At 40.3% G+C, this 14,147-nt stretch overlaps 2 protein-coding genes across 2 annotated transcripts in view; one reads left to right on the forward strand and one right to left on the reverse strand.

Moving 5' to 3' along the window:
- Window positions 1-14,147, forward strand: part of LOC134372946 (zinc finger protein 208-like) — a 563,224-nt gene that overhangs the window by 376,132 nt on the left and 172,945 nt on the right.
- The window catches only part of LOC134371657 (uncharacterized), an 89,465-nt gene continuing 76,465 nt past the window's right edge, over window positions 1,148-14,147 (reverse strand). The window contains 4 exon segments of the mRNA XM_063088513.1: window positions 1,148-2,348; window positions 2,350-4,103; window positions 7,908-8,034; window positions 13,592-13,652. Coding sequence (XP_062944583.1) covers window positions 2,208-2,348; window positions 2,350-4,103; window positions 7,908-8,034; window positions 13,592-13,652 — 2,083 coding nt within the window. The 3' untranslated portion in view covers window positions 1,148-2,207.

Consider the following 14,147-nt stretch of genomic DNA (forward strand, 5'->3'; position numbering starts at 1 on the left):
GAAACTAAAGAGTTTCTGCACAGAAAAAGAAACAATTAACAGAGTGAAAAGACAACCAACAGAGTGGGAGAAAATATCTGCAAAATATACATCTGACAAAGGAGTAATATCCAGAATATACAAGGAACTCAAACAACTTTACAAGAAGAAAACAAGCAACCCAATTAAAAAATGGGCAAAAGAGCTAAGTAGGCATTTCTCTAAGGAAGATATACAAATGGCCAACAGACATGAAAAAATGCTCCACATCACTCAGCATCTGGGAAATGCAAATCAAAACTACACTTTGATACCACACTGTCTGGCTACGACAAGGGTGACTGCAAGGCTAAGGCTGATGTCATGTATCCTGCTCACAGCACCAATTGTCTAGCTCTTAATCCTGTTCATGATGCCAATTGTAAAGCTAGGCAACCACGCTAGTTGTTACAGCTCTTTTACCTGCCAGTAATCCTCCACCGACTGGGCCAATGGTTGAGCTAGGGCTGGGTCTGGAACTCCCAGACTCCTCAAGCCCATTCACAGGCTGGGTCACAAACCCTTCACATGCCAGGCTGGGTCACCAGACCCCTTCATGCAGGTCTATAAGCTGGTAACCAGCTACACGGGTCTTGGAAGCTGCAGGTCTGGAAAAACATGGCCATGCAGGGCGGGCACCCGAGGCAGTAAAACATGAGCCAAAGTGGCGCCACTGTGCAGGCACATTTACTCCACCCACACACATACAATGTTTACGGAATGACTCTGAACTGGCTCTGAGGCAAGGGGAGCCTGACCAAATTGTTCCATTTTCCCAGTACGTGCGCACACGCGTGCACACACACACACTGTTCTAGATCCTTCAACCTTAAGAGCCTAATGCATCTTTCTTGTCTCTTATTATGTATCCCATTAAAGTGGTATAAAGCTATGTTGGTAGAATGTGACTGATTCATATTTACGAAAAATTAAATTTTATTAGTTGAAACACTAGATTTATGATACACACTGAATAAAACGGTAGCAAAATGTAATGCAATAACTCAGTTGGCTAGAGCATGGTATAACACCAAGGTCAAGGGTTCAGATCCCTGTCTGACCACACTAAGGAAAAAAATTAAAAGTAAGTCAAAATACCCCCCCCCCCCACCCAATGCCACCAGTTAAATGTGAATCCTACTTAGGAACATGGTAGTCTGGTTCTTTTGATTATACTCTCTCCCCAATTACTGTTCTTTTCAATTTCAAAAAGAATAATTTTCATCAATCTTTACCATATAAAAGCTACTGCCATTCAATAAACATGGCCAACATTTCCCCTGCATTATTTTGACCACATCATCATTCCCTAGTAATATATTCCTTTCCTCCCATAAAAGTCACAGTTGCCAAAGCTCTTGGCCTACTGTACTTCCTGGTGCATCAGTACAGCATTTCTTTCTTATAATCCACAGTGTCCATCTGTTAAAAGAAGTGCACTCAGAACACAATGAACTTGATGACTGACTTCACAGTTTTACATTATTCTCTGCCCCTTCCACAAGCTAATTCAAATGATATCTGATTTTAAAAGATTGTCCTCCTTTTCAGGTCCTTTCATTCTATTGATTCTTATTGATTATTTCACAGAGAACACCAAACGAGGCCTGTAAGGAAGGCATAATATTAGCAGTTTTCAAAGTTCAATTTGAAAGTCAGAATAGGAAAGTAGCCCTTTCAAGAAACCTCAAATAACTGAACATTTTATAATCTGAAGATAATTGGCCATTTCCAAATATCCTTGCATGTGTGATATACATCGTCATGAGTTTTAATATATTTTGATTTACAGTTAGTCTGCAGTACGTATTATCAAAGGTTAATCTTGGAGAACAAGAGACTGAATTATTCCTCATATGAATACTCATCTACATATTATGGTCCTTCAGTGGTAACCTCAACATGCACATTACACTTGTGTGGTTTCATGAAAGATATATATTTTGATGTTTACTGAGTTGTGAGGCCTGAATAAAGTCTCTGCCATGTATATTACATTTATATTTCTCTTTAGTATGGGCTCTCTGATGTGAATTAATGCTTGAATTCATGAGGGGTTTACCATAGTCACTGCAATTGTACAGATTCTCCAAGAATAAATTCTCTGATGTTGTGCAAGGAGTAAATTTTGACTGAACATTCATGTCAAAGGTTACTATCCATTACGAATTTTGTAATGACTTCTGAGGCTAAAGTTTGACTGAATACCTTGCTACACTAACTACATTTATAAGGTTTTGCTCCAGCATGGACTGCCTGATGGGTAATAAGCCTTGCATGCACACTAAAGGCTTTGCCACACTCATTACACTTGAAAGGTTTCTCTCCAGTATGAATTCTTCGATGATTTGCAAGATGTGAATTTTGAGTGAAGACCTTGCCACATTCATTACATTTATAAGGCTTTTTCCCAGTATGGATTAACTGATGTGTAGATAGGCTTGAAAGCACACTAAAGGCTTTGCCACACTCATTACATTTATAAGGTTTCTCACCAGTATGAATTCTACGATGATTTGCAAGATGTGAATTTAGAGAGAAGACCTTTCCACATTCATTACATTTGTAAGGTTTTTCTCCTGTGTGGATTATCTGATGAGCAGTTAGTGTTGAACGAATACTAAAGGCTTTGCCACACTCATTACACTTGTAAGGTTTCTCTCCAGTGTGAATTCTCCGATGACTCGCAAGGTTTGAGGGATGACTGAAGACCTTTCCACATTCATTACATTTGTAAGGCTTTTCTCCTGTATGGATTATCCGATGGGTAGTTAGTGTTGAACGAAGACTAAAGGCTTTGCCACACTCATTGCACTTGTAAGGTTTCTCTCCAGTATGAATTCTCCGATGACTTGCAAGATGTGAATTTTGACTGAAGACTTTGCCACATTCGTTGCACTTGTAAGGTTTCTCTCCAGTATGAACTCTCTGATGACTTACAAGGTATGATTTTTTAGTGAAGACCTTGCCACACTCATTACATTTGTAAGGTTTTTCTCCAGTATGAATTACCTGATGGGTAGTTAGTGTTGAACGAAGACTAAAGGCTTTGCCACACTCATTGCACTTGTAAGGTTTCTCTCCACTGTGAATTCTCCGATGCCTTGCAAGGTGTGAATTTTGATTGAAGACTTTGCCACATTCATTACACTTGTAAGGTTTCTCTCCAGTGTGAATTCTCCGATGACTTGCAAGGCTTGAAGGGTGACTGAAGACCTTGCCACACTCATTACATTTGTAAGGTTTTTCTCCAGTATGAATTACCTGATGAGTAGTTAGGTTTGAACGAATACTAAAGGCTTTGCCACACTCATAACACTTGTAAGGTTTCTCTCCAGTATGAATTCTCCGATGAGTTGTAAGGTGTGAATTCTGAGTGAAGTCTTTGCCACATTCACTGCATTTGTAAGGTTTTTCTCCAGTATGGATTACCTTATGGGCAGTTAAGTTTGAATGCACACTAAAAACTTTGCCACACTCATTACACCTGTAAGGTTTCTTTCCAGAATGAATTCTCTGATGACTTGCAAGTCTTGAAGGTTGACCAAAGACCTTGCCACATTCATTGCATTTATAAAATTTGTCACAACTGTTTGCTTTTTGTCTTTGTGTGAGTAATAAAGAATAGATAAAATTATTACCATATTTTTTAGAAATGTGAGTTTTCACATTAGAAGAAATTTGCTGAAGTGGTGAAAGTGAGGAATCATTGTTGACAGACTTCTCAACTTCATTACATTCATAAATTTCCCCTTCAGACTGAAACAGCTGCAGTTTTGGGAGCTGTGCCTGAAAGCCAAATCCAAGCCAACTTTTATTAAGCCTATTTTCTGCATCCATTCTATCATGTCGAACTCTTGTACCAGTGAATTTTTCATTCTGGATCACAGGCATTCCTTTATAATTTCTTTCATCATCTCTCCACTCACACAAAAAGTCATGTATATTTTTCTGTTCTTCCCTGAAGCAAAAATCTTCAGTGTCACAGCTTTCATATCTTTCCACCATCACTGTGTGAAATACTTCTCCTCTATTTCTGTTCCCTTTTGGTGGTAATTCCTTGGTTACACATTTAGAAGAAATATCTACAGGACATAAAAACCATAGGTTTCCTGTTAATTACAGTATGTTAACAAATATTTTGCAATGAATAACATGACATTACACCAAAATGTTATTTGACAAAACAGTATAAAAAGACTTGAGGTCAAAGCTAATGCTACTGTACAATATGTTTAAGTACATATATAGTTGTTAGTATGGATGAATGAAAATTATTGTGCACTATCCAAAATTAATCAATTTGACTGCATAAATATCACCAAGAGAACATAAGTCACCTTATGGAGAAAATAAGTAAATGACCCACAATGAGGAATGACTTGTACTGAAAGGCGTTGTGTATGGCAGCAAAGTGCAGACACATTTCCTGGCAATGGTGTGGAGACCCACGGAGGAGGTCGTCAGCAACATAAGCAGGAAATAGAGCCAGAGAACAACTGGACAGCACCAGGAGATGGGTTCACAAGGACCAGGTGAACATTAAAGGAAATTAAGATGCACAGAAAGACAGGAAAAAAAGTCCTCATGTGTTAACTCTTGAATAAAATTTCCAGAATTTCAGACATTATACAATAAATGTATATTATCAAAAACATTGCAGAAAGAGTGCATGAAATGCAAGAAATAAACTAAGTTTCTTATAAAACACAATGAGATAAATTAATTTAGTATACCAAGATGGACATGATGAAAGTAAACAGGGAGATTAATTATGAGAATATAGCGTATCTTCCAAGACATAAAAACTCAGTGAAATTTAAACAAAACCCAGTAACTTAAGTTTACAAAACTGAAAACATACTATAGAAAAAGAAATGGGCCTTACAAAACAAACGAAGGCAAGCCAATTCAATGATATTTCTAGGATACAGATAGTATTTGAATAAAACAAAAAAGTATATCTTCAAGATATCAAAATTCCCATATTGGACTGTAATAAATGTAATTGAAGAATGTATATATTAATGGTAAGTACTGGGGCTGGCTGGTGAGCTCACCCAGTAGAGCATAGTGCTGATAATACCCAGGTCAAGGGTTTGGATCCCCATACTGGCCAACCAGCTCTCCCCAAAATAGGAGGTACTAAGTCAGGTAAAACATAAGTAAAAGGAATAATTAAGACAATCTGTTCACAAGGTTCTGAAGCTTGTTTAGATTTTAGAAAAACCCTCTGTATGGAAGGAAACCTTCCAAAATATATAAATTAATAGATATTTCCTGATACAACAGTCCTGTATATAGCAGATATACAACAAAGAACAATAAGTGTCATCAAAAATATGGAATTGCTGAATAAACAAATAAAAAACAAGTTCATTTACAATACATAAAAACATGCAACATGAAAACAGCAGTGGATTAAACAAATGACATAGAATTAAAATAGAGAGGCATCATTTAACTTTATAAGCACCCTCTATAAGACACGTCAGAACCATAATTGTTATAGCTCTGAATGTACAATAAATTGAATAAAGGCTTAAACTCAGGTTTCTTGTTAAAGATTTGAATAAAGGTTTTCTTGTAAAAAATGAAAAATGGGCCACACACACAGGATGAAAAATGTGGCAAGAAAAATAGTCAAGCACCGCATGCACATGAGCCTGTGAACTTACTGTTCTCCCCAGGAGAAATTCCTACACCGTTGACTGCTGGCTCAAATAAGATAATCATTAGTACATGTGATCAATATTGTCACAGTGCCCTTGACAGACACTTCTGATACCTCTCAAAAACTACAAAGATAACTGAAAACACTTATCAGACAGTTCACTGACACTTTTTATATCAGTATCCTGGGACATGTTGACAATCCTACTTAGTGGCTTCAAGGGGCATATCTGTATGTAGCAGAGTGATATCCAAACAAAGTGTTCTCCTTCAGGAATTTTTTTTTTTTTTTTTTAAAGATGACCAGTAAGGGGATCTTAACCCTTGACTTGGTGTTGTCAGCACCACACTCAGCCAGTGAGCCAAGCGGCCATCCGTATATGGGATCTGAACCCGGGGCCTTGGTGTTATCAGCACCACACTCTCCCGAGTGAGCCACGGGCCGGCCCTCTCCTTCATGAATTTTCTCTCACCCATTAAACTCATTCCATAGGACAGAGCACAATACATCGTACACAGTGTAAATGTAGGTTATCACAACAGAAAAGATGACATGTCAGACCCTACGGTCATGTAAATCAAAAACAAGTTTCTGAGGCAAAATCACATAAATGGAAGATAATACAAAATCAGAAAGAGCCAAGGTTTTCTATATTCACAAAGTAGTAATGGTGGTGAAAGAAGAGAAAGATACAGCATACAGGGGTCAGATTTTCTGGGATCTTGACTTGGGACTCTGCGCTCCACACAAAGATTCCATGCTAGCAGATGGAAAGACTGAGATATGCTCCCCATCTAAAACTGGGAACCAAAGAGCTGATATTTCTGTCAACTAACTTTACAGTTCTACTGAGTAACAATCCCAGAGGATCCAATCCCCTCCCATCACACACACCTGTGAAGTATCACACACACCTGTGAAGTATCACACACACCTGTGAAGTATGACAAAAGCAGATCAGAAGAATGCTGAGACAACTCAGCAGGCAGGGAAGATGGGAGACAGATCCATGAAATTTCTGGGGCCCCAGATGCAAAGAAAGAATAGCTAGGTCTTCCAAGAACAACAAATAAAATGGAAACATGAAAAGCTCTAGGTGTCAGAACTACAGAGGCCTCACCTCTCACCAGCATGGACTAAGAACTGAGCATAACATGGAATCAAATACTGAAGGAGAGACCAAGGGAGGAAAAGGCCCTTTGAAATGGCCCTCCCCATGCCACTCAGTCGAGGAACCAAGGAGTTCACAGAGGCCCGATCTGCAGAGTTGCGGATCATAATAAAGACTCCGCATTTGTCTCTGAGCTGCAGCACCACTGAAGGGTGGGAGGATAAACTTTCTACACATCTAAAGAACAGTGGTAAGTGAGGGCAACTAATTTCCACTTAGAGCTCCATTTAGAATATAAACTTCTTTCCCCACAAACCTCTCTCCTACTTGCAGAGCTTCTCAAACTATTTAATGGTGGGGCTTCCTGCTATGGGTTAAACGTGTCCCTCAAAAACTTATATATTAGAAACTTAATCTCTACTGTAACAGTGTTAAGAGGGTGAGAAATCCAATTATGGTAATTGAAAGGTGGGGTCTTTAAGAGGCGATGCGGCTGTGAAGACAGTGAATGGATTAATCCATGGATGGTTTAAGGGGTGGTCGTGGGCATGGTTATGATGCCGTTATTACAAGAACAAATGAGAGGATCACTTCTCACTTGCTCAGCCCATTCTCCCCATGTGACAACCTGCACTGCTGTGGAGAGTCACCACCAAGGAAAAGGCCCTCAGCAGATGTGTTCCCTGGACTTTGGACTTCCCAGCCTTCAAAATTGTAAGATGGATACAGAAAAATACTTCACAAACTCACCCGATTGCCTTCTTTTAAATGCTTAAGAAACACTGCAATATGTAGATACCTTGCAAGAACTACTGAGTCCAAGCACAGAAGTAGAAAAGAGGGAGTTGGATATTTTAAGTCTGCCATAAGGTTTGATGCATACACAAGCTCTGAAACCACCCAATGATGCATCATGAAGGGGACTGAACATCTGAAGAAAGGAGATGGTTAAAGTGTAGATGCTATACTATGAAGCTTTTCATTTCTCATTCAATAGGGCTTCAATCTCACTTAAGCAATGCATGGGTTCCCAAGAGACTAACTAGGAAAAATGTAAAGATACACATGAACAGATACTGATTTCTGGAGGGACGTTATCCTCACCCAGGGAGACCAGGTTCCTGTAGTTCTCCAACATCACGTCCCTGTACAAAGCCCTCTGAGAAGGGTCCAGGCATTTCCACTCCTCCTGAGAGAATTCTATGGCCACATCCTTGAATGACAACCGTCCCTAAAACAAAAAACACATTTTACCAAGTGGCTAAGGGGAGAGTTAAAATCTTCACATAAAATGAGGAGAGAGCTATAAAGAGAGATTTGATTTAAGTGAGCATGATGACAGATTCACATTGTGATACTGTGAAATATACATTTGGTCTTCATCCCCCTTTCCTGAAATACAACTCACTTGGAATCTCTGGAGTAAGAGAATAAGTATCTTGGATAAGATACTTTGAATAAGTATCGTGTGTGTGTGTGTGTGTGTGTGTGTGTGTGTGTGTGTGTGTGTGTGTGTGTGTGCACGCACGCGCACGCGGCTGGCTGGTGCAGGGGTCCGAATCCTTGACCTTGGTGTTATAACACCCCACTCCAACCAACTGAGCTAACCAGCCAACCCTGGTTATCTTTTTTTTATGGTAATGAGATAACTGGTAGCTGGAGGACAACCTCAAGATAGGACCTGGTCACTGCAAAGACTGAGGCAAAATTAGAGGGTTGGGACATTCACCCCATCCTCTTGGGAGGGGAAATGGGTTGATGATGTGATGTCATCAATCATGCCTACATAATGAAGCCCTCCATAAAAACCAGAAGGACAGGGTTTGCAAAAGATTACAGATAGCTGAACACGTAGATGGAGGTGTCTGGATAACAGTGTGGCCACGGATGACAGTGAAGCTCTTTGCCCCTTCTCCCATACTTCACCCAACGCTTTGCTTCCATCTGGTTGTTCATCTATATCCTTATTTCTCTGAGTGCTGTGAGCTGCCGTAGCAAAGTAATCCAATATGAAGATGAGGACTTGGGAATCCAAATTTATAGCAGGTAAGTGAGTGCAGGACATAAACTATGCTTATGAATGAACCTATGTATCTGACATGGGGGGGAATTCTTGAGGGACTGAGACCTCAACATGTATATTCTGAGCCTATCTGCAGGTAGATACTTTCAGAGTTTAATTGAATTACAAGATACCCAGCTGGTGTCCACTTAAGTATTGTTTCCTTGGTGCTCAAAAAAAAAAAAAAAAAAAAAAATCACACTCATAGGGATCACAGAAGCATTCCATGTTATGAGAGTATAGTAGGAGAGACTGAGCTTATTTTTCCTATATTTGCACACATGTTAAGATATTGTTGAGCAAGTTATATCTCCCTATTTCTGTTTTATTATACTTCTCCTAAGACGTTATACTATCCTCTAAATTAATGTGGATTTTTTGGTTCTGTGAATATAAGAAAGATACAAATAAAAAAATAGCACAGGGTTATTTCAATACAAGTGTTAGATATAATGTCAGACACACCAAGTGACATTCAGTATCTAGATGAGCTAGAGCATGAGGGGTGTCTTCAGAGATGACAAAGTCCACGGTGGCTTTAAAGAAAGAGAGGTCAGAATCTAAAAACTGTGATGATGACAGCTACAGCATTCTGAACACTTCCCATGAGGCAGGCATTATTCTATATGCTTCCCAAGTGGTAATTCGTATAACACAGCAGCCCTTGAAACAAAAATCTGTTCCCATCTTACTTAAGAAACAACTGTGTCACAGATGCTCGGAAATGAAAATGGAACCTAAAGAAACAGACAGTTAAGTAAGAGATACAGCATCAAATATAAATTGACGGTACATTATCTAACTGAGAAAAGTTGAAACAAGTTCAAGGATAACAAAATGGAACTGCATAAAAGGACACTACATATGCACACGCTCCTGGATGTCCACAATATATCACTATTCTCACCATCAATGAGATTAACACGATAGTATAGAACAAATGTAAGGACATGAAAGTTATTTAATACATAATTTTGCTAAAAAATGTTAAACTTGTAAACTATAAAAAACTATTTTAAAGTGTAAAACATTAGATGTAAATAAAACAGACCATATTGTAACCGTGCCTGAAGGGAGGACTTCCAAAGCAAGATATAACAAACAAATAAACACAAAATAAAAGGCAGGGGCATTAAAAAAAAGATTTACATCCCACACTAAGAAAATGTATAGCCTTAAAGGATGACAACAGGGCATATATATATATATAATTAAAGTGCAGAACATAAAATATCTACTAAAATAAAAAGAAAATTGAGCAAAGTATGAAAATACATTTTATATAAACACATCCAACGAAGTAAATAAACCTACTAAACCTTACAAGAAATGAGAAAATGGAAATACAAAGGGTTGTCATTTTCCTTAGATTTTCAAAATATAAAAACAACAAAGAAGCAAGTTTTGTTTGAATCAGGGATAAATCTCATATGTTATCGCTGGGAGTGGGTTCCTTTGCGGATGTAGGTAAGCACAAAGTCTTGTCAACTCTCTTAAAATAGAAAATGCGCCTTCGTAGAAGAATCAACCAACCTTTCAGTTTCTCAATCGGGAGGAACCCCTCAAACATGTGTACTGAAGATAGCAAGCTCAGAGTTCTGGTGAAGATGGCGGAATAGATGGCTCCAGCATCACTCTCTCCCACAAATCAACCAATTTACAAGTATAAAAATGTAACTTCAGCTAAGCTGGGGCTGCTGGAGCTCAGGGGAAGAGGAGGAGAGACCTACGGAGTTCATGAAGGTGGGAGAAACCATGATGAGAGAAAGAAAAAATTGCTCTGAGAGTTTTGGGCCACGGCCGCATTAAGGCTCAAACTGCTGAGCCCATGGAGCAGGAGCCAGCAGAAGCCGCAGCTGTGCCCTTCAGATGGAGTTACTTGGAAGCGGCAGGGGAGAAGAGGACCTTGGCGGCCCCCAGGACAGCAAGATGACTGCTAGGTTTTCCGTGGACCCACACACGATCAAGGAGCCAGAACAGCTGAAAAGGGGGAGCCATTCAGATGCTGGTGAATCATCACGAGGGACCAGCGCAGGGCCCATCTCATGAGAAGTGTTTGGAGCGTGGGTGGTGAGGGAGACGTGCCCACCAGGAGAACACTGGGACACAGCAAGGACAGCTGATCTGCCCCCCAATCAGCGCAGGAGCACTCAGAGGAGACTGGTCAGGAATGCAGAATTGCATGGGGTGCAGTTTGATGAAAAACCTCAGGCCCAAACCTGAGCTTCTACACAACACAGATCCACCGGGTCTCTGGAGAACCAGAAGTACCTATAAGGTCAACCATTAAACCCTGAGCTGCACAAAAAGCCTTCTCTAGGAAAACAGAAGCAAAGCAGCAATTTAACTTAACCACACAGCTCAAGTACTGATTCCCACAGGAAGTTCCCCCATTTTAGAAGTAAACAAAGGACAAAAAATTAGTTCCAGCACAGGCACACCACCAGTGGCCTTGGGGCCCGACCAGGGATTCCAGGGCATGGAGAAGGGGACCAGACCCCCCTCCCACAACCAGGCACACTGCCAGTGCCAAGGAGCTTGCCAAACACATCGCCTCCATGTGGGTGGCCCACCACAGCCACCACAATAACCATGGCTGCTGCAAAAGCAGCTAGATACCACCACCACCACGCAGATGGTCCTCCAACCACTGGAGTGCATTGACACAAGGAGAGTCACTGGCAGAGATAAAGAAAAGAGGATGTTTCTCTCCACAAAGCCCATTTCAGACTGACAGAAGAAGCATCTGCTCTATGATAATATTGGGGGACCTGATCACACCTCTCAGCATTGGACATATCATCTAGGCAATAAATCAACAGATTAACCATTATTCTTTCAGAAGGAGAGAAAAAATCTAGGGTAATTAGAAGGGGGATGGGGAGAGATTGGACAAGGGGCATAAAGAATAATTACGATTTTTTAAAAAAAGAATAATTACGATTTGTAACAATATATATGCTAGCAATATTGATTTGATCAACATATCTCTATCTTGAACCCCCAAAATATGTATAACCAATTTTGATTCAATAAAAAAATAAATTAAGACAAAAAACCAAAACAAGATAGCAAGCTCAGAGGCAGCTACCTTGACATTCTATATAAGGAAAAATTGTAAAAAGACCCATGAATCTTCATTCAGAAAATGCTCCAATGAGGATGTAAAATAGGAAGGTATCCATGTTTCCTAACATAAAAAAATGCACATTTTCAAAACTTTCAGGATAAAATAATCACAACAAAACATTCACTGAACAAGTTTTTAAAAAACATCATAACTATATATAAATACATCTGTACAGAACTTGTGATGTGTTTGGCCACACAAATGCCAACACTGACTCTGCACTGAGATGTGGGGAGGGTGGAGGACATGACAAGGATGAGGACACTTTACATCTTAGTGCCTGGTTAGAGTGCAAACTTCTTTTTTTTTTTTTTTAAAAAAAAAGATGACCGGTAAGGGGATCTCAACCCTTGGCTTGGTGTTGTCAGCACCACGCTCAGCCAGTGAGCGAACCGGCCATCCCCACATAGGATCCGAACCCGTGGCCTTGGTGTTATCAGCACCACACTCTTCCTAGTGAGCCACGGGCCGGCCCAGAGTGCAACCTTCTAACACCAAGGTCAAGGGTTAAGATCCCTGCAGTGGCTAGCCACCAAAAAAAACTGGACCTTTACTATAAAATAAATCTATACATATTGTGATGTGTAAAATAAAATAAACAGAATATTTAATAATAATAGGTAGAAGAATATGGTTTCATCCTATTTAATAGCAAGGAAATTCTGCTTATTCTGAGCAACATTATAACCACTTTGACCTAAAACACCCGCTGCACAAGAGTCCCTGCAGGAACACCAGTCTCCATGGTATGGATATGCTAAGAATGGTTTAATTAATCTCCTCCTGTTAGAGCTTTAGGTTGATATAATATCAAAAAAATTGATGATGAAATACAACAGCCTCTATCACTGATGTCTGTGTGTAAATTTTTCATTCCATTCCCATTCATTAAGAGTTTGGAGTCAGAGACAAACTGACTCGCTAGTTCAGCTTTGAATGCATACAAAATCAGGCACAAAAAATGTCCCCTTACTAGTCTCCTTTTCCAAAATTTAGCAGTTACTTCTTCATTTTTGCTTGTTTGTATTTTTGTTTCTGTGGCGGCTGGCCTATCCAGGAATCCAAACCCTTGACCTTGGTGTTATCAGCACCATGCTCTTCCAAGTGAGCTAACTGGCCAGTAACATTAATATGTGACTTCTGATGGGCAGATTAGCTCAGGTGGTTAGAGCACAGTGTTGTAACACCAAGGTCCAGCTGCCAAAAAATAAAAAACAAAATAATATGTGACTTCCACATGCAGATCCTCTAATCCTGGTCAACAGAAGGCTAACAATGCATCCTGATGTGGCCTCTAAACAATCCCTGCTGCCCAACAGCACTGACCCCATGGGGCCTACTCTCCAGCTCCAATCTATGCCTGGGAGTGAAGCCCTTCCCAGGACCACGCCCAGTGGAACCTCTTTACAAGTTCATGTCACTGGGTCACTATGAGATTAAATCTAAGTGGAGATGAGAGGGACTGAGGGAAGGCATGGGTAAGTGCGAGCAAACAGGTCAGCCAGGAAACTTCAGAGTCACAGAAGATCATCAACTCCAATGCCCACACGTCACAAAGGAAGGACACAGAACAATCCACTGAGAAGATCACTTTACCTGAATAGGCGCCATTCCTGGCTCCTTTTCTTTCCTCTTCCTTCTCTTCTTCTCTTCTTCCCTTGGATAATGTAAAACAGTCTTTAGAAGTTGATACTGAATGTCAAAAATACGTTGTTCAGTGCTTAGATTCAACACACCCCCTTCCTGTGCCACAACCACACACCCAGGGAACACGTTATCATGTGGAAAGACCATCCTCTGCTGCCCACTGTACCGGGGGGAATGCATGGATGATAAGTTCCTACAGGAAGGCCAATATGTGAGTTTCAACCTCTTTCTTCAGAACCTGCTCCCCTCCTGGTGAAGCCCACACACGTGCTGCAGCAGTGGGGAGCTGGGCTGGACAGAGCTCCCTTTCAGGAACACTCTGACCAAACCCTGACCAAGCTCAGACCCAGCCCTGACCAAACCCCGTGTAAAACACAGTTCTCCTCACTCCTCCATGGATCACAGGGTGATCTCAGCCTTCCGAAACAAAGGTCACAGAGCTTTGGTGCTCAATGCTGGATACAGATTAGGATCAACTTTAAATATTTTTAAGACTGGTCCCAAC

Source organism: Cynocephalus volans, chromosome 3 (assembly GCF_027409185.1).
Source record: "Cynocephalus volans isolate mCynVol1 chromosome 3, mCynVol1.pri, whole genome shotgun sequence".
Classification (NCBI taxonomy): Eukaryota; Metazoa; Chordata; class Mammalia; order Dermoptera; family Cynocephalidae; genus Cynocephalus; species Cynocephalus volans.